General features: G+C 37.7%; 1 protein-coding gene across 4 annotated transcripts in view; it reads right to left on the reverse strand.

The window, feature by feature from the left end:
- CSNK1G1 (casein kinase 1 gamma 1) overlaps positions 1-24,046 on the reverse strand; it is a 202,879-nt gene that overhangs the window by 47,691 nt on the left and 131,142 nt on the right. For all 4 annotated transcript variants that reach the window (XM_036892099.2, XM_036892097.2, XM_057488881.1 and 1 more), the window contains one exon: positions 21,171-21,240. In XM_036892099.2, the coding sequence (XP_036747994.1) occupies positions 21,171-21,240 (70 nt within the window). The remainder of the gene's footprint in view (positions 1-21,170; positions 21,241-24,046) is intronic.

The raw sequence follows: 24,046 nt of genomic DNA on the forward strand, positions 1-24,046 counted from the left end.
GTAGTACATGGCATCGAAAGATGAAAAACCATTTAAAAGGTGTGTTGTGCACTGGGGCTTCTAGATGGATCCTTTCTTCATTCCAAAAAGACTAGTATAAGTCCACTCAGAACTGGTAAATTCATGGGATTAAAAAACCCAGTCTCTGAAAACTTTCCACTTTCCTTAGCATTGCAATTTCTTTGATGAAGTTGTAAAGACAATATCTATTGAGTTTCAAAAGCTAAGAAGAGATGCCCAATTCTTAACACATGCCTGAAAAATAACTAAAAAGTCAGAGTTCTAGCAAGCATTTCAAAAGTACAGTAACCCCCTTCCTGGCCATCCTTCCCATCCCCATTACACTTCCTTTGTCCCCTTCACTGTCTCCCCTACTAACAGAATGCTGTTTGAAGGCAGTGACTACTATGTGTTTGTATGTCAGTGCCTAGCATGGGACCATGCACAGAGATAAGGGTAGAATAAGTACTAAGTAGATAAATAAATAAATAAAACTTAATGAAACACCATTTGAGTTTTCTATTTGGAATGCACAATGCTTACCTCAAAATGCTAAAACACACACGCAGACATACACAGCAAAACAAATCAGATTTTAAATGTATACTGAATGCTAATACAACTGATGTTTCTGAGTACTTTGAATTTCATGGGAATGATATTAAAAAATAAACAGTTCTTTTGGACACACCACTACAGTGAAGATTCCAAGTAATTGAGAGTTGTGGTAGTTCTTTCTTCTGAATATTTTCTTTCTTTTGACTTTGACTTTCTTCTGAATATTTTCTTCCATGGTGGTTGTATATGGTATTTGCAGTTTTACCTTGCTGTTCCCACATGTAGGTGAACTATGTAGAATTATTCATTTTAGTTAACAGTACCAAAAACTATAGACAAATGTGTATGTCCTTCCCTCTCTCAAAAAAGCACCTGCCCATCCAAATAGATTAAAAAAAACAACAAAATTAGCCATCTATGCAGTCTAATGTGCAAAGGAAGTCTGATGACATCTTCCTACCCTTTTCTTCTCCCACTCCATTTAGAGACAAACTCCTTATTTGGTCCTGGCTAACTTGGAATTATATGGTCTTTTCCTTGAAGTTGTGCTTTTCCACCTCACTTGAATCTCACAGTCATCCTGTGAAGAAAAAAGGGGAACTACTCCACTACTCCCAGCCCCACCTCTTCTAAACCATGTGTCTTTTTGGTGAACATTTACTTTTTCCAGCAATTTTTTGTCACTCTTCCAGGATATAAATCCACCAGCAGCACCACCACCACCACCCTGCTATACAGGCAGCTTAATCTGTCCTATCCATCATCCCCTCAGTTACCATTATTTATATTTTTATATCAGTTCCATGAATACTTGTCAGCTTTCCTCTCATTTTCAGCTTTCCTATCTCTATATGTCTTGAGCTCTGTCAATTCCAGTATCTGGCCTGGAACAGGGGCAACCTGGGGCATTCTTTTAAATCACAGAAGTGATATATACCCATTTTAAACAATCAAATATAATAGCAAACCAAAAGTAGTACAGAAATATACAAAGAAAAGGTATTCACAACCATAACTGACAACAGACATAATTAAGAGTATTTTTCTGCAACTTCATTTTTAAGTTAATATTATATAGTAGACATTTTTTTGGCCAACATATGTATACACTGCACTCATTTTTATACTTATGTAGTCTCCCACTCTATCATCCATTATATCTGCTTAGTTTTCCTGTACTAATGGACATTTAGGTTGTATCCATATATTATTAGAAATAGATACTATAATGAACAGCTATTGCTTTTGCCTGGCCTGCGTCCTTTTCTTCTTTTGATAACACCATTTTATACTTCCAGTGGGAAAGTACTATTTCCTCAATATTACTTCATGTGGTGGGGTCAATCCACTTCTTGCTGCTACCCCAAGGGATATGAATCAAGTCAGGTTAGTCAGAGTATCCTATCCCTCTGTCCCGGAGAACTAGGGCAAGGATGGGTGCTTTACCCATGTCCGTACACTGGGCATTAACCTGAGGCTTTTGGGGAACTGCAGAAAACCCTACTTGCTAAACTAGAAGGAGCTTAGCCTGGAGCTGCTAGAGGCTACTACATGAGAACAGGGAGACCACCTATCTAAGAAGGAAACAGAGAAAGCAGAGTAGAGAGCAACAGAGACAAACACACCACATAGCCTGAGGACCAAGGACAGTGTTGGTCCTGGATGTAGCTGGTCTGAGGCTGAGAATGTTGCTGGACTTCTTAGCCTTGCGAGCCAAGAAATCTTGTGCCCTCACCTCCTTCCTCTTAAGTGAGCTTGAAATCTACCATTTGAAAATGAAAGAAGTCTCTAGACAAATATGCATACATTTTTGGGCATAAATGCAAATGGATCTTGAGGGTAAATTCCTTGACGAGAAAATGCTGAGTTGGGGGCACACATATTTAACATTTTAGTGTATACTAACAAATTGCCCGAGCTCTAAGTCCTCTTTGGTCCCTGGTCTGTCTCTACCCTGGGCCTATTTTCAACATTTAGTACTATAGTCCTATTACTTAGCATCCAGGCCCTTGGGAGTATTTAAGAATGGTTTCAGAATTTGCTGTGACCCCTTATTCCCAAAGCCCTAGCATTAGGTTGTCTCTTCTCTTGTACTTAACTACAGCATGTCTAGATGAGTCTCATAGCTTTTTACCCAATTTATCACTGGTATTTCAAAGTCAGGTAACTCTGTACTCCCCCATTATTTGTTCAACACTACAATTAGAAAATTTCACTCAAAGCATAGCCCTATCACAAACGAGTCTACTGTCCACAAATTCTTTACAGTTCATGAAGTGTTTTGATACAGGTTCTCCCGTGTAATCCTAGCAAGTACATATAGATGTTACTATTCCCATTTTATAAATAAGGTAACTGACCTGAACTGACTTGTTCAGGTCATACAGTGAGTGGTACAGCCAAAACGTAAACCCCCAACTTCTGCCTCCAAGTCTCAGGCTTTTTTACTACACCCCATGGACCTATGTGTATCCTAAATTTATCTACATCCATAATCGCAGCAAGTACTATTGGGTCACATTACTTTGATAGAAGATTAACTGATTTTGTAAAGATTCAGTGAAATATGATCTGCATATGAACCTAATGGCTAATCACAAGATACTGATAATGGTAATAAATTATAAACTCATGTAACAAAGAAAGAGTAATGTTTCCCTTAACAAAAACACAGGTAAGATTACACCAGGGGTGCATTAGTGGTATTTTTCTAATTCAACTACCAAGAAGTCAATCTTCAGATGAAGCCTGATAAATTAAAGACATCACTGAGGAATTCAGAAGGCAACTTGGCATATGCTTAGATTAATACAGAGAATATAAAAAGCAGATAAGCAGGTATTTTCTTTAACTCTGGGCCCATTTAATAAATTGTTCCCAGAAGTCCCCTGATTGAAAAAAACAAAACAAAACCTACTAAGGCACACAGTCTAGTCCCAGCACAAAAGCAGAGTGTCCCCTTTTGAACTCTCTTAATATTGTAATGCCCATCCTTAAGCATCAAAATAGCCCCGGGAGAGTAAAATACTAAGTGTCACCCTCATTTTCTGAGTGGGAAAGCAGAAGTTGAGTGGCTTGACACAGAGCAACCACTCAATGGAGCAGATGCTACAGTTTGCCTTTCTTTTCTCACTTGAAACTTCATCCAAATATCTCTCCGGTCAGAACAGACATGACCTCATGGAACATTCAAGATGACCTTACAATTCTGGTCACAGAGGAGGCATGAGGACTTGAAAAGAAACAAAGTGAACTCATATATCTTGCTGATTTTTGGTTAGTCTGAGAACTAAGTGCTGTGATATCCCTGCTTCTAGTTCCAAATTCAATTAACTTCAAAGAGTCTGGTGGTCTGTTTGTCCGTTCATCAGACATCCCAAATGAGAATACAGTGCTATGGGAATAGCAAAGGGGCATTTAACCTTGACTGAAGGAGTTGGGGAAGGCTGCACAGAGCAGGGATCACAGGCTGAGTCCTGAAGGGTGGTTAAGAGCTCATTAGGCAGGAGTAGGGAGAGTGGAGAGAATGAATCTTGCAGGCTGAGGGAGCAGCAAGCATATAGGTAGCTAGTGACAGGCAAAAGCAGGGTAACGACTCTCAGAAGTTAGAAGAACTAAGAATTTTTCACTCTCCTCTGGAGTTTCTTTTAATTCTGAACCACTGGTTGGTTAAGCCAATGTCTCTAAAAATTATGGCAGAGATCATTAATAGGACTGAAAAGGCAGAGATATCAAAGTAAACAAAAAGAAGATCAAAAGAATAAAGAAGAGGAAAAATAAGAATTTTGTCTGAGAATTACATACCCATATTGCCTTAGTACATCTTTAATACCGTTTCACAGAAGTATTTTCTTCTAAGTATGCACTAGGCACACACTACTGAATTACAGCTGCCCTAGCAGAAATACACTGGTAGCCATGAATGAGAACCATGATTTAATTAAAAAATTTCTAGAAGCCAAATTTTAAAAGTAAAAAGAAACAGGTGCATAAACATGAGCAACTTCTTCATGAACATATCTCCCCAGGCAAGGGAAACAAAAGCAAAAATGAACAAGTGGGACTATATCAAGCTGAAAAGCTTCTGAACAGCAAAGGACACCACGAACAGAACAAAAAGGCATCCTACAGTATGGGAGAATATATTCATAAATGACAGATCCAATAAAGGGTTGACATCCAAAATATATAAAGAGCTCACACACCTCAATAAACAAAAAGCAAATAATCCAATTAAAAAACGGTCAGAGGAGCCAAACAGACAGTTCTCCAAAGAAGAAATTCAGATGGCCAACAGACACATGAAAGATGCTCCACATCGCTAGTCATCAGAGAAATGCAAATTAAAACCACAATGAGATATCACCTCACACCAGTTAGGACTGCCACCATCCAAAAGACAAACAACAAATGTTGGCAAGATTGCAGAGAAAGGGGAACCCTCCTACACTGCTGGTGGGAATGTAAATTAGTTCAACCATTGTAGAAAGCAGTATGGAGGTTCCTCAAAAAACTCAAAATAGAAATACCATTTGACCCAGGAATCCCACTTCTAGGAATGTTCCCTAAGAATGCAGCAGCCCAGTTTGAAAAAGACAGATGCACCCCTATGTTTATCACAGCACTACTTACAATAGAGAAGAAATGGAAGCAACCTAAGTGTCCATCAGTAGATGAATGGATAAAGAAGATATGTTACATATACACAATGGAATATTATTCAGCCATAAGAAGAAAACAAACCCTACCATTTGCAACAACATGGATGGAGCTAGAGGGTATTATGCTCAGTGAAATAAGCCAGGTGGAGAAAGACAAGTACCAAATGATTTCACTCACCTGTGGAGTATAAGAACAAAGAAAAAAACTGAAGGAGCAAAACAGCAGCAGACTCACAGAACCCAAGAATGGACTAACAGTTACCAAAGGGAAAGGGACTGGGGAGGATGGGTGGGAAGAGAGGGATAATGGGGGGGAATGAAAGGGGGCATTATGATTAGCATGTATAATGTGGGGGGAGGGCTGTACAACACAGAGAAGATAAGTAGTGACTCTATAGCATTTTACACTGATGGACAGTGATTGTACTGGGGTATGTGGGGGGACTTGGTGATGGGGAGAGTTTAGCAAACAATGTTTCTCGTGTAATTGTAGATTAATGATACAAAAAAAAAAAAAAAGAAACAGGTGAGATTAAGTTTAATAATATATTTTATTTAATTCATGCCCCAAATAGTGCCTCAACATAAAACGAATTTAAAAATTATTGTGATATTAGTATAAAATAGACACTGAATGTCAAAGACTTAGTATTCCAAAAAAGGACGTAAAACATGTTTTTGACATTCAGTGTATATTTTATACTTTCGGCACATTTAGATTTACCACATTTCAGGTCCTCAACAGGCATATGTGGCTAGTGGCTTGGCTCTGCCAGGAGTTGAGAAAGATACAAGTTATAAGGCTGGCTTATGTACAAAAATGAAGCAGGCAAAGAGGTTCTATACTTAGCAATCTGTATGAGCACAACCAACAAGACTTCTCCAGCCCACAACTCTTCTTCCTCTGAACTCTGCACAACTGTTAATTCTATTCATGTGAAGCCAACCACAGGTTGTCTCCCCTTTAGAATATAAGTTTGGGGCAGTGCCTACTCTTGTTTACCCTGTATCCCCAGGGCTTAGAACAGTACTTGATCCAAGTGAGATGCTCAATGAATACCTCCTTTAACAAACTCATGAACAGACACATATCTGCCTCCGGGTCTTAGCTTCTTTTGTACTTGGAAGGTTTTCCTTAATCTGCTATTTGAACATGTCAAGATAAATCATATCCCTTTTGGAAAGTTCAGCCCCATAGCTACCACCCTTTCTATAAAGCCTTCCCCGTTTCCCACAATTACAAACCATTTTTCCCTTAAGAACTTACATATAATTTCATATGTACCTTTAAAAAATTACATTCTACTGCTTTAGCTTGCATTATATTTACTTGCGCACTTTATTCCTTGAGTAGTACAACAATGCTTTATAAACACTGGAAACTCAATATATAATTTCCTCTCCAATAAGGCTCTAGTCTCCTAAAGACAAAGACCGTATTATTTCTGACTCTGTGGTCCACAAATTACTCAGCATAGTGCTTATGGACACAGTTGGTGCTCAGGACGTTTCTGTTAGTAAAAATGTCATCTCCCTGCACTATGACTCAAATAATTAAAAGTAAGAGATTGCTATGGGTTGGCAGGATGAATTAAAGCAATGTGAAGTATAAAGAGGAAAATGTAGGGAAAAATCCAAAGTGTGTCAGACTGCTGAAAGCAAAAAGGAGAGCAGAGGTGTGTGGAGCTGACAGCTCTTCTTTTAAGTGGGTGGAATATAAATTATTGCTTAGGAGATGTTCAAAGAAGATGACAATATAATTGGTCACAAATGTTAAAAATTGATCTTTTCGTTATGTCTTAAGCATGCTTACAGATTGTATTCTACAGTTCTATTCTACAAATATGAAAGGGCTTAGCTAGCAATCGGATCACTATGTTGATCATAGGTATGAGGAGTTACCTGTCTTTAAGCACTGTTACTGGAACTTAAGGGAAATACTCTCTCACCAGTGACACCAGTAGACATTGGAAAGGAACTCGTGAAGTTTTAATGCAAGACAGTAGACACATGCTTCTGCCTTCTCGGATCCCACAGGAACAAGTCACTCGAATGACTCACCTCTCATTCCATAGTACTCCACAGCCTTGGGGATGCTAGATTTACCATCCTTCTTAATAATGATGAAGGTACGAGGAGAGGGGGCACCTGAGGGCTGTGGCCAGTCCTATGACGGACACTCAGCTTACTCCAGCCCTTACTGTGGGCTCCAACTTCTCCTGCGTTTGTACTCCTTAAACAAGCATTCTCTATAGGCAGTTGCTAAGCCATCCTTAATATCTGAAAAGTGGCTGTGAAGATAGGGAAGGAAGAGAAACAAACATGCAGGTACACATAGTAAGAGAGGTGTGAGTAAAGACAGAAAAGTAAAATATGACCTAGAATTAAAGAGAGGAAACAGCTGTAACTCCAGGGGGAAAGCGTGCTCCCAGCATGGGGGCAAACAAACCCATGAAGCCAAGATCAGTCAAGGAGAAAGACCTGTACTGGAGGCCTGGCTCCATTTGTCTCTCTTCCGGCTGCCCCTCTGGCTCTCCCGTTTAGTTCCTGTTTCTCACCCCTCCCTGAGCATGCTTCCCTCTCCACCTACCCCTTGTAAACACCTATTGATAGGGAGATGGACTAAGGCCAGGTGAGAGATTCTGGAAATACTGCAATTTTACCCACAACAGCACCAGAAACTTTAGGGTCTGTATTGATTTAAAAGCAAGCTTCCACTGACAGGCTTTGCTGATCGGCCTTTTCCAAAAATTTTCCAGTGCTTTACTGGTGTAAGAACTATGCCAGTTTTCTGGAACTAATCATAACTCTCCACCCTAGTCCACTTACATGTAAGTTACTTGGGTCTATTTTTGGAACCCTGCTTTTTATTTTTGATGAAATTCTTTAAAAGAAGACAAAATCCAAGTAACAATTTCTGCCTTCAGACTGAGCAAATGTCTCTAACAGTTCTGCACTTTGCAAAACAATGCACTGAAAAGGTGTTAGTACTTTGTGTTACTGTGAGATGTATGCAGGCCAAACAATTTCTATAATAAACTCACAACATTCTATTTGCAGTTAAAGAACGTATTGGCCCAACAAGCCTTCACCAGCAAAATGTTGAAAATAGAAGTGTTTTGGTTTTTCTGCAGGAGAGAAAGGGCCAAATTTTGTATATGTAATTAAAGGTAATTACTCTATATGCCTTATGTGACTTAGAGCTCTTTGAGAGATTTAAGGGGCAGAGGAAGGCCACACGGAATTAGGCTCTCACGGGTAAGTGAAGTCTCTTACTGCATTACATATGAACGTTTTTCTGCTTATATTTCACTATACTACAGACTACATTGTTAGCCATAATAGGAGAACTGTTGCCCCAATGCTCCCAACTATGGGAAACACCCACAAAGGACACACAACCAAAGAATTTATCCTAGTCCAGAAAGATAACCAACTTTTGGGCTTAAGAAATAGCAATTGCTTTTTTTTGCTAACTAGTGGAGCTAGTTAATAAAAGTTAAGGCATCCTTGCAAGAACAGACAGAAATTCATTCTACAATCACCACTAACTTAGCTCCCTTAAAGACTAGCAATTATTAGTAGGGAATACTTAAATTACACCTTTCCAAACCCAATAAATGAAATAACCTTTTCTATTTTTTCTTCACAAAATTAAGCATTAGCCAGTTTGGATTTGCATTGTAACATCACTGGAAACACTTAAATGTCCATTTAATATGTTTTCTTGACAATGTACGTAGATTTGGAAATACACACACACACGCATACACTTTTCCTTGTCTGAGGTTTGTTCCATTACTATATAAGACAGATGCTTTTCACATACCAATCTGAGGTTCTTACTACTGACTCACCAACTCAAGTACACTTTTATATTTAGGCTCTGCTCCCTAAGAAGAACAACAGTGACACTGGTGCTATTCCTTCTGCAAAGTATAGTCAAAGGCTCAGATATTTTCAAACATCCTCCTCACCCTTTACCTAGAGGACAGGGCTTTTAACTTTTTTTGTTTTTAATATGAGGCTTCTGCTATTGCCTTAATGTTTACTTATTTCAAATAGGCCACTCGTGCTGAAAGGAGCAGTTCCTTCAGAGAGCGCAAGTTAGGCAAGTGTGGCTTTGGCTGAAACCTCAATTCATCATTCCAGACCCCTTCAAAGTATAAAAAGGTCTGCCTCTTTTAACACAGGCCCAAATCAGGTTTTCCTCCTAAGATTATTCTTTTTCAATCGGAGCATGGTAAATACAATAAACACAGGCACAGTTTAGCTGTGAGAGAGTCAGTCCCTTTCAGCAGTGCCACTGCCCTATGCCAGGGTGGCTCGTAGTTGTTGTTTTCAGGCCCTACTCCCCACTTTGAGAATCTCAAGATGTTGAAATGTCTTAAGGTAAAATGTGTAGCTTTTAAGCAAGTGTTACATGAAGAGAAAGAAAAGTATGGTCTACAAGCTCACCATTCTCCTGTCACACTACCAACTGTTTTCTCCAAGTTCATAAGGCTTATCTTAGAGAACTTGGTCTCAACTGGGTGGTGAAGCCCACTTGATTCTGTATCCCTGAATAAAGTACCTGGACCAGGACTGGAAAGCCGTTCCAAGCTGAATCACCCAGTCTCTTTCCAGGAACTTGCAACTGGGACATGGGGCTCCAGATTATGTCTGCTGGAGCTTCATCGAGGGGAAGAGCTGCATGAAAGGCCTTTTCCCACCACATGTAAGGAGAAGCAGAGGCCAGTAATGTGGAGAAAATGAAAAGGGCTAAGAGAAGCTGAGGAAAGAGATTTTATGACCCTAAGCAGAAGGAGAGTCCAATGAAATGTCAGAGTCTGGACGAGTTGGACAGAAAGCCAGAGGCAAGGAGTAGCTGTCTGGTTCTTAGAGACTTTCTAAGTGCTTTGCTCCAGTCCCTAGTGAGATCTGTCTATTTCCTTCCTTGCTTCCGGGATATGTCTCTGCACCTTCCAGTAACTCCTCCTTTTATGTCTAAGTTAATGGGAATAGATTCTGTTGTTTGTAATCAAAATAGTGTTAACGAAGACACACACATAACTTCTCATTCTCCTCTTTAACCAGCATTCCCTAAACACTATGTGCAAGACATTACCCTGGCTGCTTTAGGAAGGGGGAAAGACGCTGCCCTTAGGGAGCTTATAGGTAGAAAACAAAGGTAAACAGCTAACACAGTAGTACTAGGTCAAGCATTTCATAAAAACTAGTAAAATAAAGGAAGAGTGTGATGTGGAATGGTATAAGGGCCAAATTTATATATGCTTGGCCAAAAATGTTGTAAGAAATTAAAAAATGATCATATTTTGTAGATGTATACCTTTATTACATAAATTCTGCACCAGTGTGTATATTTTACATCCATACTATGCAGTACATATTTATTGAATATGGTCAGATAAAAAATCCATTTAGACCATATGCAATACTTTATTGGCAATTTAAAGGATTTTTTTCAAGACTAACTTTGAATATGTGTCATTTTCACCTATTGTGCTAACTTTAGTTCCTAGTCTCATGTGTGACTCCACTGTTTTTTACAGCTGGCTTCCTTAGAAAAACTGTCACCCTTGAAATCCTAATATCTTAAATAAGATACCTGTCAACTAGTAGATAGGCATGATTCATGACAGCTGATGGTAGTCTATCTGACTGATTATTAGGTTATCTTAGCGGCCAACTGAACTGAAATAATGATGTTCTGAGAGGTATCCTAGGACTATGAAGACCACACAGTGAGAGTGGTATGGTTCTCTCCTTTTAAGTCCTCTCATTAAAGTCTCTAGATTCAAACGAGCCTACCAAGTCCCCAAAGTGACAGTGCCTCAACACAGGACATACGACAAACTAGCACACAGATAAGCCCCAGCAACTTATTCTCTGACATTTTTATTATAATCTTCCAAGAATGGTTTTCAATATTTCAGCTATGTTTCAACAATAATATCCAACTTGACATTTAACTCATTTTACCCCTTTAGCATCTCATCTCTCAAATCTATATTGGATAATAAAGCTAAAAGAACCTCATCACTGTTTGAAATTCACACCTTCCCATTTGAGAAAAAGACTCCCATCTTATCGTTAAATCAGAAAAGTTTTAATGAAAAATACATACTAAAAAAGACTAAGGAAACACATATGGTGATAGTAGCTCTGAGACAAGAGATTAAATCTTGTCTATATTTTTCTAAACCTTCAACAATATTAGTTTTCTCCAGAACTTAACTACTTTTTAAGTGAAACAAAATTTCTTTGGGGCAACTACACATGGATAATTGCAAATTGCTTCTCTAAACTTACTCTCTTAGGCAGCAGAGTAAGAGACCTAGAGTGTAACTTTTCTGAACTGTAACTGCTGAGAGTGGAGCCAAACAAAAAGCTGACAGGATAGACTGATGGTTTCAATGTGTTTGTATCCAAATAACTCACTAGCTGCTGATGGACCATTTATGCCTGCAGATCTGCAATGCTGCAGATTTCAGTGTCCATGAAGAAAGCTTTATTGGAATACAGCTCATCTGTTTACATTTTGCTTATGGGAGTTTGTGTGCTACAAGGACAGAGCTGAACAGCTGCAAGACAGACCACACATCCTGACATATTTACTTCTTTTCCTTTATACTATCTGACTTTGCAAGAGATCTCATCTTCCACACTGGAGGCAGGAGGTAGCCGAATTACATATATCCTTCCTTGTGGGGGGCACTGATGCTGACATTCCCACAGACTACTGCAATAAACCTTTCTCGTGATGTTTCTTTCAGTAGTTCAGCACTAGTAACACCACTTCCTTTGAGAATTCATAAATGAATCCAGTTATGATAAAACCCAAATATTAACTGAATCAATTGGCCTGGCCATTGCACAATGGTTTCAATTTGATTTTATGGAACAAAAAAAGGTACAGTGATTTAGTCTTTTTGTCTGGGGTTCTTTACCCAGATATTACAAGACAGCTGTGACCAAGTGTCCCCTCCAAACTGGCAAGAAGACTGTGGAGTTGTGAAGTAAAAGTGTTCATTTCTCACCAAAGAGGCTGAAATGAGCTTAAGTGTATTCCAATCTGACCATATTCAGCTCCTGTGAAAGAAATATAATCCCCTCAAGATTACAGTTGTGATGGGTTGCCCATAGCCAGAATTCTGCTCTGCTGAGTCAGAGAAAGGACTGGGAAATATTAAGACACTACTGCTTGAGTCCATTAAAAAATCCTCAAAAATTAAACATCTCTTCATTCTGGTATTTCTTAAAGCTATAAGAAACGTACATAGGATATTTCCATTTCTACAAGATTAAATGTTTAGTTTCACTGTAAAATACTGCCTTGTTTAGATAGCAATTTTACCTGAAGAATTCAAGGCCTTTATAGATATTACCTCATTCAACCCCAGCAGTTCTGCAAACTTAAGAAACAGTTTTCCCTGTTTTATGAATTAGGAAACTGAGGCAAAGTGGGGGTACATGGTTAACACCGAGTCACAGTGAAACAGTGGGAAATTTGGGCTAAACTTTTCTCCTTGCTCCAGTTCTTAGCTGTCTCCACCTATTCATCTCATTGCCTATAACTAAATATGCAAGTGTCTAAATGACCACAATCCTCAAAATGTAATTTCAAGTCTACCCAGTTATCATAATAAAGATCAGTTTTCCTTTACTTTAGTGGTGTGTCCTCTTTCTACAATATCTCTGGCCAAGAGACTTCTGAAAAACTTATACATGGCAAGAAAGGATCCAGATTTCACTTTACTTTAACCAAGTTCACTATTTCATTCTTTCTTCTCTAGTTATGAAAACTTTCTACTCAGTTGGAGACCAAAAAGTTTCCCCTGAACTCCTTAAGCACTCCTAACTATTGAACATCTAAAATGAGGCATATTACTTGTTTGCAACTATTCTTGTTATGATTCATTCTAAGTAAAATGTCCAGCTTTCTGGTATATCTTCAGATGTTCTTATTTTTAATTTTCCTGTGTACTGTTTCATTTGCCCAGCTTGGTTATAATGTACTCCTAAGGTAGTTAACATCATAAGAGGTTTCTGTCATGCTTTCTTATGTTTTACTTTAGATCTATGTTTTATTCCTCTTTTGAGGCAGAACCATATACCTGCTAAGTTAACAGCTGACTAGATTTAAAGCTCTTTTTCTGGTACCAACAAACACCTCCTAACCTTTTTGATGATACATAAAACCATTCCCTCCCCAAAAAGTCAAAATTGCAAAGCCTGATCAGCTCTTTGAACAGTTTCTTTATTCATAGCCTAAAGGTTTCCATGGGAACAAATGGCTTGCATGAGGTATCTGAGTTTCTCCCAGTTGTATATATGGCACATACTGAACATGAATGATTAATATACTTTGGAAAGAAATATTTCAAAACCTAGATTGCCCAAGGCCTTAAAAGGTTTTGGAGGTTAACAAAGGCAGCCTTCTAAGGCATGAAATTTGGGGGAGCTGTGTGCAACAGGAAATCCTACTCTTTCACTGGGGGGAAGTTACGGGCCATTGCTTTAATTAAACACTTTTATGACTATCTTCCACCACTCTGTTATGTAAGGGATAACGGGTTTAAGTCCCCACGCATCTGCTGGGTATATGTGTATATATACACACAAGCAAAAATATGTACAAAAACATGCCACACACATATTCCTAGCTCAGGTTTGCCTACTGTGTGACCCTGGGTAATTAAGTTACTAAATTTCCATACTCAAAAATTTGAAAAGTGAATTAACTATATAAAGTACCTATGGGGACTTAAGTTCACTTGCTTTCTCTGCCCCATGAGATTTTGGCTGGACGTTGTAACATTGTGAAATTTCAGTAGGGATCTTGCTGTTTTTTTTACTTGAGGATAACTATCTCCTTTATAAGACAGCCAAAGCAGAATGTTCCATAGCAGATTAGAACAGCTGCTGGGAAGCCAGGACATGGCAGTTCAGGCTTAGATCAGCTATGATACATTTATTCCTAGAACCTTTGAGAAGTTTTCCCAGGCAAGCTGCTGGGTGGAAGTGGAATTAAGTATTCAACCAAAGCAAGATGAGTTCCTCCACTACCTTTAGGATCTCTTAATACAATCAAGAAGGCTACAGAAACAAAGCCATCACTGTAGTGTCTGTTTGTATTACAGTTTGGCCTTTCCAAATGTCAAGTGAAGTGGTGGGAATTTATCATAACCTACTCTAGAACTTCTACTAAAAATGGCAAAGCTATTGTTCAATCTCTGTTCCTAAGAAAGTTAAGTCTGAGAATAGAAATAGGAAGCACCTTCACAGCTCTTTCTGGTTAAGTCAGAGGCCTCCACCATATTTTATCTACATGCATTCTTATTTCGGGATCGACAGCCCTATTTTCTTGCCACTTGCTTATTCCTCCCTCTCTGGCCCATCCTCTTTCATTTGTTCCTGCCCTCGCTGACTTGTTCCCTCTCCATGCCTCTCTCTCCTGCCACTTCAGCTGCATGCTTAGCTCTGTTTTATTCATCCTTAATTAACAAATATATACTAGTTCTTTATCATGAGTCCAGTCCACATGTAGCTACACACCTTCATGCTCACAGTGTCCTTCTCCTATGCTTAGGCCTCCTGTGTTTTGTAGGCCACTGGTTTTACCTCTCTCTGCCCTGTTCTTATGATAGGATAACAAGCAAAAGTGGGACGTGTACTGGATAAAAGATTTATGGACTGGGAAATTTAAAAACTGATAGTGTATATACTCTGCTAAGTAAAAGGACCCTGAGCACATAGGGAAACTCAAAAACATTCCCATAACAGGAAAATAAGTTTGGGACTTACCCGTGGGGACCTATAATACACTAAACACATTAATGACTGAAAAAGTGTTAAGAAGACAAGAAAGGGTTACGATCCATGGGTGCTTTCATCTGCTGATTGCAAGGTAGATGCAATTAATTACCATGATTTAAATACTGCTGCTCTTTCTTGTGTAGCTGGCCCACCGTACCAAACACACTGAAGCTATGAGGAGAGCAAGCAAGTTCCAGGGCATCCAGAGTCAATCTTTAAGTCCCTGACTCCTTTAGGTCTTGTGTACTCAGAACAATCTATAGCAACTACATCTGAAAAGCGGAGCATGATTGTGCTCAATGCCAAAGCCATTTGTGCTTTGAAAAACCAAAACACAGTGATATATGAAGCAAAAAAAAAAAAAAAGACAAAACTGAAGACTGTATGTGGTTTAGTCACAAGAGGAAATAATCTAAAACTCTGACTTACCAACAGTGAATAAATAAGAATATGATTTTTCATAGTCATTACATATAGGTGCAGAATTTCACATTTAAAACATTGTTTTTCTCTACAGTAAGTCTGGAAATTCTCCAGCATTCTTGAGGCTCAGTAATTTGAACTATAATTTGCAAACAAAAATCTACCCCCATCCCCAGGCATCCAGTTATGAGAAAACACTAGATAATGTTCCTACTTCGATTCACTGACCACTGCACGTCCACTTTGACACAACTGTATTTATAATGTAATTAACTTCTAAAAAATAATTCTGAAACCAAGGAAGATATGAAGTATAAATATCTGCACCTGGATGTTTCTTGTACAGTAACATGTGGACCTTGAGGGATTTTTTAATACAATCTAAGAATTCAAATAATTCTTAAAAACTTACATATTCTAACTTTCTACTCAGTGCACAAATTTCCCCAACATCAAGAATGTGTAACTGTTTCAACTTCTGCCTGAAAGCTGTTCCCCTTCCCCAAGAGATAGGAAATCCTATTGCATAAGAGAGCTTATTCCTGCTCACAAGTTTTTTTTCTTCCTGCAAGGTGTTTGCAAAGAAAGGAAACAAGATATTGCACCATTTTATTTGTTGAACTTGTGCCTGAAACGCATGGCTCAGGATAAATAGGGACAGTAACAGGTTGCTTAGTGATGGAAGAGGTAGGAAAGAGACCATAAATCCACTGCTACAGACTTTTAAAAAGTAGTCATTATAATAATAATATTATACAGTCAGGGCAAGAAATGCAAACAATACAAAAGGATTAATGTGAAAATTTATGAATGTCACTATTTCCCATTTCTAATCATATTCTTCAAAGGTAATCATTATTAAATATCCTCTATGCTCACACAGACATATCTGTATTATCTATGCATTTCTTGTATGACACAAATACAATCACACTGTACTGTTTTCCAAACCTTCTCACTTAAAAATATACTGTGGCATCTTTCCATGTTAATACACAGAGCTCTACCTTCTTTTGGATACCTAATTCCAAGGCATTAATATATCACCATTTATTTATCCAGATGCACATTGATGACATTTAGATTACTCTCATGTTGTTTTAATTGTTACACAGAGCCAAAATTTAACTTCTTATAATTCTTTCAATGATTTTTCTTCTGGAATCATTTGGAATAAACCTAATCTATCATTTAATAGCTCTTTAAACATTTGAAATCACTATCGTATCATATGGGGAGCAAATGGGAAAACACATGAAAGGAAGGTTTTGAGTCATAATCACTAGGGGAAATGATTTCCTTAAAAAAAAAATCTAAATGTCTGACAACACAAATGGTGCCTAAATTATGGTCTATGAAGTTGATGGGGTAGTATACAATGATTAAAAACATGAAGACTCTGTAGCATGCCACATGGTATGATGTTAAGTGAAAGATGACATGCAGTTGCATGTGAATGGACATTAACTACGAAAATATGTCTGCATATGAAAAGGAGAGAAATAGTCAACTTAGAAGTAGCTGAGTTAGGGTGAAAAGAGCATGGATCATCATTTCCTTTCAAAATATCCTTTAATATTTTGTAATGTGGCTTGTACAATTAATGAAGAAAGACAAAATGATAGCTATATTAGGAAGATCAAGATCCTCATTCTTAGTTTCAAGGGCCTCAAGGCTCCCTTTACTTTCGTCCCTGATTATCTCGGAGGTATCAGCCCTCATAGTAAATAACCAGGTCTTTGAACTCTTGACAGCAAAGATACAGTCAGCAAACAAAGCTTGACAGTAACAGAATGGAATGGAAGGAAAGGGGTTAGAAAGGAAATTGTCCCTGGAAAGAAGGAGCAATCAGAAGAGCTCCACCCCACAGACCATCCAGCGCCACCGGGTTTGTTCTGTTGCCACTTGAGTAAAGAACTGGTACAGATTTCCAGATCATATGATTAGGGCAATTTGGGGTCCAAAAACTCAAGGTAAAAATTAAGATCTGGGTACTTAAGGAGGCAATGGTCACGGTCCTAAGCCCACACAAAAAGTTCCTAATTGAGGAATTTAAAGCCTCAAGTTCTGGTCACAATAACAATAGAGATATATTTAAATTCATAATCACTCACTTTTCCCCCAAAATTCCATCCATTATTTTACAGTGGTGATTAATCACTTGGACAAACTAAAGTTGCAATGGCATTTTTGGTTTTTTTTCCCAGTATTCCTTATTTGGATCATGATATCCAAATATTTTGCAAATCACTGGCCTGTGCTAAATAATGACAGGCAAAGCACTAGTGAATAAAAACAATGATTACTTATTTTGGTTTCTGTGTGACTTTGGCATGAAAGGGTGTTTATTTTCAATGCCACAACATCACCTTGGTTCTGGAGAGAGTGGCATATGTGCTCTGGCTGCTCAAACATTAACTACTGATGAGTCACATTTGCAGCTGAGAACTCACTAGAGAAATGGGAACAGAAACACTGATGCTTGTAAGTTAGAAATAAGCTCTAGTGTTCATGTTCAAACTTGTAATGAAACTTGGTGAAATCTTGTCCATGTTCTCATGAACTGATCTACTTTAAAAGTAAAATTTCCTTTTTTTCAATCTTCATGGAATATTCTTAATAATAACTTGGCAGAAATCTAAAAAGAAATACTTACCAATCTTTCTAACTTTGTCCTGTCAAGGAAATACTTCCCAACTGCCTACTATGTCAAAGAAATATGTCGGGCTTCGAGATACATTTGAGACCCAAGGGTGAAGAAGGTACAAGCCTTGTTCACAAGGAGCTTACAGTCTTAATGCGGTGGGGTGTGGGAGGGTGATACACAATTAAAATTTTTAAATGGTCAATACCCAATCATTAGTAACAGAATCAGGATTGAAAAAATCCTAGTATTTAGTAATAATGGGATAAAATGACATTTAAGAGGCTTTGGTGCTCAAAATTAATTATATAACCACAAAACGAAGAAAGCCTTGGTTTAAGGCAGCTTACATAAAAAAGCTATGAAGGTCTCAGATGAATAAACTCCAGAAACACATAAAAGTCAACTATGTGAAATAGCTGTTAAATTAGCTAATCTAAATTAATAGAAATATTGTGCCCAGATCAAAGAAGATAATAATCCCACTGTCTCCACTATCTCAGAGTTACCAGTGCTGTTTTATGAGGCTCATTTAACAGGAACATCACAAAACTAGGAGTATGTGTGTACACATGCACATTCATGCTTGCTAGTGGAGCAATGATTATGAAATACCTATAAATCATATTATGCAAAAAGACTGAAGGAATTGAAGACATGTGGCTTAATAGAAGACTTGGAGGTGAGTGGTGGAGGGGGCAGTATATAAGGGTTGTGATGAATGCCCTTGAGCTGCTGCGAACAAAGGGCTCAACTGTATTTCATGGAAATAAAAAAGGCAAATTTTGACTCAATATGAAGAACTTCCAATACCTTGGGTTTTCCAGCAGTAAATTTCCTTAAAGGGTGGTAAACTCTATGGCTAGTCATAATCAAGCAAAAATGTATGACCATTTGTTAAGAAAACCCTAGAAACTATTTTATTTAAGGTGGCATAATTTTTTAAAAATTAAAGTATCATTGATATACAATCTTATATTGGTTTCAGATATACAATAGTGACTCAACAGTTACCCATATTATTAAATCCTCATCCCTTCCAGTGCGGTCACTATCTATCAATGTAGTAAGATGTTACAGAATCATTAACTGTATTCTCTGTGCTGTACTACCATCCCTGTGACCAACCTATATAATGACTGCAAATTATTGTGCCCCTTATTCCCCTCCCCAGCCCCTCCCTTTTCGTAACCACTAGTCCCTTCTCGGTGTCTATGAGTTTACCGCTATTTTGTTCCTTCTGCCTAGAAACAATTGTTAGTGCTGGGTAGCAATTTTAACTGATCTCTAAAGCTCTTCCTATCTTGGAAAAGGATGTGGATATCTTTTCAGCTGCAGGTAAGAATATTAAGATGACACCTGCCACAGCTATTTTAAGAACAATGGACAATCTCAAAAAGAAAAGAGGTCAGGAATCACAAATGAGCTTCATTTAAGACCTAAAAGGCTTCGTGGCTCTCAGATTATTGTCAGAAGAGGTACTGGGAGAGAGACCACTACAACTGATGCAATGGATACACCAATCTCTGATGCCTTAAGTGAAAGGCAATTTTTAAAGGCCCCTTTCCTCCAGTGCTCTCCTTATTTAGTTTTTGTTTTCAGTAAATGGAGAGTGCTGAAACTTCGAGAATCTGAAGTGCTCTCCTGTGTTTGGAGAGCGTATAAACCCAGCAACCCAGATGTTATTCCTGCATACAAGCTCATGAGATTCTGTGGCTCCATAGTGAAAAGGGAAGACTGGCCTGATCCGATGGGTCTATCTGGAAGGGCTTCCAGAGGAAATCCTGCAAACTGGCTTTGGCCACTTTCCTCGCACTCACTCAAACTTCAAACTTGGCTGGTTCTAGCATGTTTTTACCTACACCTTAGATTTGTGAGACAAACATGTTTATCATATGTGAGATGTCATAATTGTCACCTTGAAATGTATGAAACCAGGAACAACACAACAGCCAACTTTAAAGTTTAGTTGCCAAAACTAAAGACAAGTTTCAACTTATACATACATCCTGTGAACTTAGTTGTCAATCTTAAATCCTAAGCTGGGAACACTCCATATTTAAGGATACAACCAATGAACAAATATATACTGAGAGGCTACTGTAAGCAAGAACTCATGTTAGGGTCTTGAAAGACAAATGCCCATTCTGGCCTCCCCAGGTTATGACTATGGCTCACCATTGCCATGGTCAGGGTGTAAGATGACTTGAAAAACACACACCAGCTCTTATATAATTCCATACACTCTAGCAAATGAAACTCAAATTCCTTTAATAGTACCTTCAATAGTGGTACTTGAAATAGAAACCATGTTTCAGTCATTCACTTAAAACTGTCACACTGAAGAAAGCATAAAGCAGAGAAATGTCTATCAACGTCAAACAATGAAACCATGCTGAAGGATTTCATCTTCTGCGAGAGGTATCCTTTAGGTTTCCTTAGGGTTGGTAACATTTGCTTATCAGGTTATTTTTCAGGAAGCCAGTAAGATATTTCATATATTAAAGCTTTTACATTGAAAAAAAAAAAGGCATGTTTTTAAAAATTATAAACTGAATTTTTAAAAATCCTCAAAGGCCATGGGTTATTAAAATCAACAGGGCTGCCAAATTAATGAGACCTCTGGATAAAATGACACTGTTACAGTATTTCTGAACTTAAATTTCAGTATGTGTTTTTTAAGGATATATAATCTCAATGTGGTAAAATATAGATATAGTTTGCAACACCAAGCTCTCCTCCTTTCTTTGGTATACATAAAGAAATGAAAAGAGAATGACTAAAGTACCAAAAGCACCATCCCACACTATGAGTATTTCAGGCGGGTGAAAGCATTCAAAAGGTGGTTTGTGGGCACAGGCACCGCACCACAGCCAATCATCTCAACTTCCCCTCCAGGAGCCAGAGAGCAAAGTCGCTTTTTAATTCACTTTATTTATTTATCCAGCAAGCAGGGGAGATACGTGGTCTAGTAAAAAACGTAAGGTTGACAAGAAAATCTGCAAATTTTAGGGTTTCCAGCTAAGCTGTATGCTGAGCAAATGGAGAAAACAGACTTGACTTACCTGCACTGCCGAGCTGTTTATAAAACCTGTATTCCAAATGAAGCTGTGGAGCACGTGATTTTATTGGTTCCTGAAACCCAAGAAGAGAAGTTGTGATCAGATTTAGACAAATAGGGTTTTTCCATTCTTAGGTTTGCAGAGTAAGCCAGGGGGGCTAAGACCACTGAGTATTTCAGAGATGATCCATTTATGACAGCATTTTAATACCACAATTTCTCTTTGAAAACACAGGTAGGGGAAGATGAAGCTGAGTTATATACAATGCCTTCCATGGATATTTAAATAAAAATGCTCTGTATGAGCCATCGTTCAAGGATAGCACCCTCACCATGAAATGTTCTACTGAAATGTATTTTCCTAGGAAACCAGATGCCAAACCTTTAATTAAATACCAGCATATATTCCCTGCTTGTTTTATTATGGATTTTGGGTGGTAAAAAGTGTTTTTAGAAAAATGATACTCAGGAAAAAATTTCAACAAATAAAAATTAGGAAGAAAGTGAAAATAACCCAAGATCCTATCTTAGATTTAAAGAGAAACACTATTTAAATTTTGGTGAATGTCTTCCAAATATTTATTTATACATATATGATATAGACTCAAAAGTATATTTGAAATAACTGAGGTCATACTACGTTTGCTGTTCTGTAATGTGCCTTTAAATTCAACAATATGATGATATCTTCTGATGGTAGTAAATAAAGCTGTAGATAATTCATGGCTGTAGTATTCCCTGGAATGTGTGTGTGTGTGTGTGTGTGTGTGTGTGTGTGTGTGTGTACACATATACACCATAGTTCTTTAACATGACTGTTCTCAGTTTTCAGTATTATGAATAATGCTACAGGAACATTCTGATGGATATCTATTTTCACACTTAAGAGAATTAAAGATTGTACATGCAATTAAAATATGTAACTTCACCTATCATGGTGAATATTTCCTAGTGCATGTAATTGACAAATCCCTAAGTTGTGCACATGAAACTAATACTGTATATCAACTATACTTCAACTTAAAAAGTAACTTTAATCAATATGAGTTCAAGTTTTCAAAAACAGAGATCAGACCCCAAGAGATAAAGCAGCCAAACTACCATACTCTGTACTACAACAAACTTTAACAATTTGCAGGTTAATTATTCTGAATTGACAGTACATGAGCAACTAATTAACAAGAAAATCAAACAGTACCCTAAAAGATATATCTGCGTACCCATTAGGAAGGCTATTATCAAAAACACAAAAAACAAGTGCTGGTGAGGATGTGGAGAAAGTGGAACCCTTGTGCACTGTTGTGCATAGCTGGAGCAACTACTGTGGCAATTTCTCAAAAAATTAAACATACAATTACCATATAATCCAGCAATTCCAGTTCTAGATATAGACCCAAAAGAACTGAAAACAGGGAGTAAAACTGATATTTGTACACCCATGTTCATAGCAGCATTCATAATAGTCAAAAGGCGCAAGTGACCCAGGTATCTATCAACAAATGAATGGATAACAAAACGTGGTTACATTTTGTTCCACATATATGATGGATTATTATTCAGCTATTATTATTATTCAGTAAGAAAGAAGGACATTCTGACACATGGTACAACATGGATGAACTTTGAAGACATTATGCTAAGCAAAATAAGCCAGACACAAAAGGACAAACACTGCATGCCGCCACTTACACGAGGTGCCTAGTCAAATTCAGAGACAGAAAGTTGAATGGTGGTTGCCAGGGGCTGGGAGAAAGGAGGAGTGAGGAATTAGTGTTTAATGGGTACATAATTTCAGTTGAGGAAGTTGAAAAAGTGAAGGAGATGGATGGTAGTGATGGTTGCACAATAATGTGAATGTACTTAATGTTACCAAACCATACACTTTAAAATGGCTATAATGGTAAATTCTAGATATCAATTCCTTAAAAGATAAATGATTGTCAATATTTTTCCTCATTCCATGGGTTGTCTTTTCAGAGTCTTTTGATGCACAAAGTAAGTTTTTAATTTTGTTAAAGTTCAACTTCTCTCTCCTTGTGTTTTTTGTCACATAAAATAAATCACTGCCAAATCCAATGTCATGAAGTTTTCCCCCTCAGTTTTCTTCTAAGAGATTTATGGTTTTAGCTCCTGTGTTTAGATCTATGATCTACTTTGAGTTTGTTTTTATATATGATGTAAGGTAAGGGTCCAACTTCATTGCATGTGATTATTTAGCGATATTTTCCCAACACCATTTGTTGAAAAACTGTCCTTTCCCAGTTGAATAGTAACAGTCCTAATTTTAAGACAGGCTCAAAGGAGGGAGATTCCACAGTGTCCCTTGATTATTCCTGCTGGTGTTTAACACGTTTCATGATTTGGAAAGTCTTTCTACGTAATTTAAATCTCTGCAACCGAAATCACATCTATTTCTCCTACATCCTCAATAACAAGATAAAATAGCTCCTCAATAAGCTGTGAATACTGTAAACAGCTATCTTCAAATAACAAATCTATTCAATTGCTTCTTAGACTTCTTTTTATTCAAATAAGGCAAAGGAATTTCAATTCCTTTAACCTTTCCTCACTAATCCTATTTTTTAGTGCTTTGAACATCTTTGAAGACTCTTCCTGTACCCACTGGAAGTTTTCTGCATTTTTCTAATGGAATCCATTAAGTCACAGAATTCAGAATTTCCTCAAAGTTATCTAGTCTATCCTTTTGCTTCTAAGAAGGTTTTATCTAAACTCAGGCAGACTGGAATATTCCATATCCCTAAGGAGTTCTATGAAAGAAGAACTTACACCTTTCTTTAATTGTAAAATCAGCAGTCATTAGAGTTGGACTTCAAGTTTCTCGAGATTCTTGCAGTCAAAAGAAAAGTATGTAAGACTAAT

The sequence above is a fragment of the Manis pentadactyla genome, chromosome 11 (genome assembly GCF_030020395.1).
Source record: "Manis pentadactyla isolate mManPen7 chromosome 11, mManPen7.hap1, whole genome shotgun sequence".
NCBI classification, from domain to species: Eukaryota; Metazoa; Chordata; class Mammalia; order Pholidota; family Manidae; genus Manis; species Manis pentadactyla.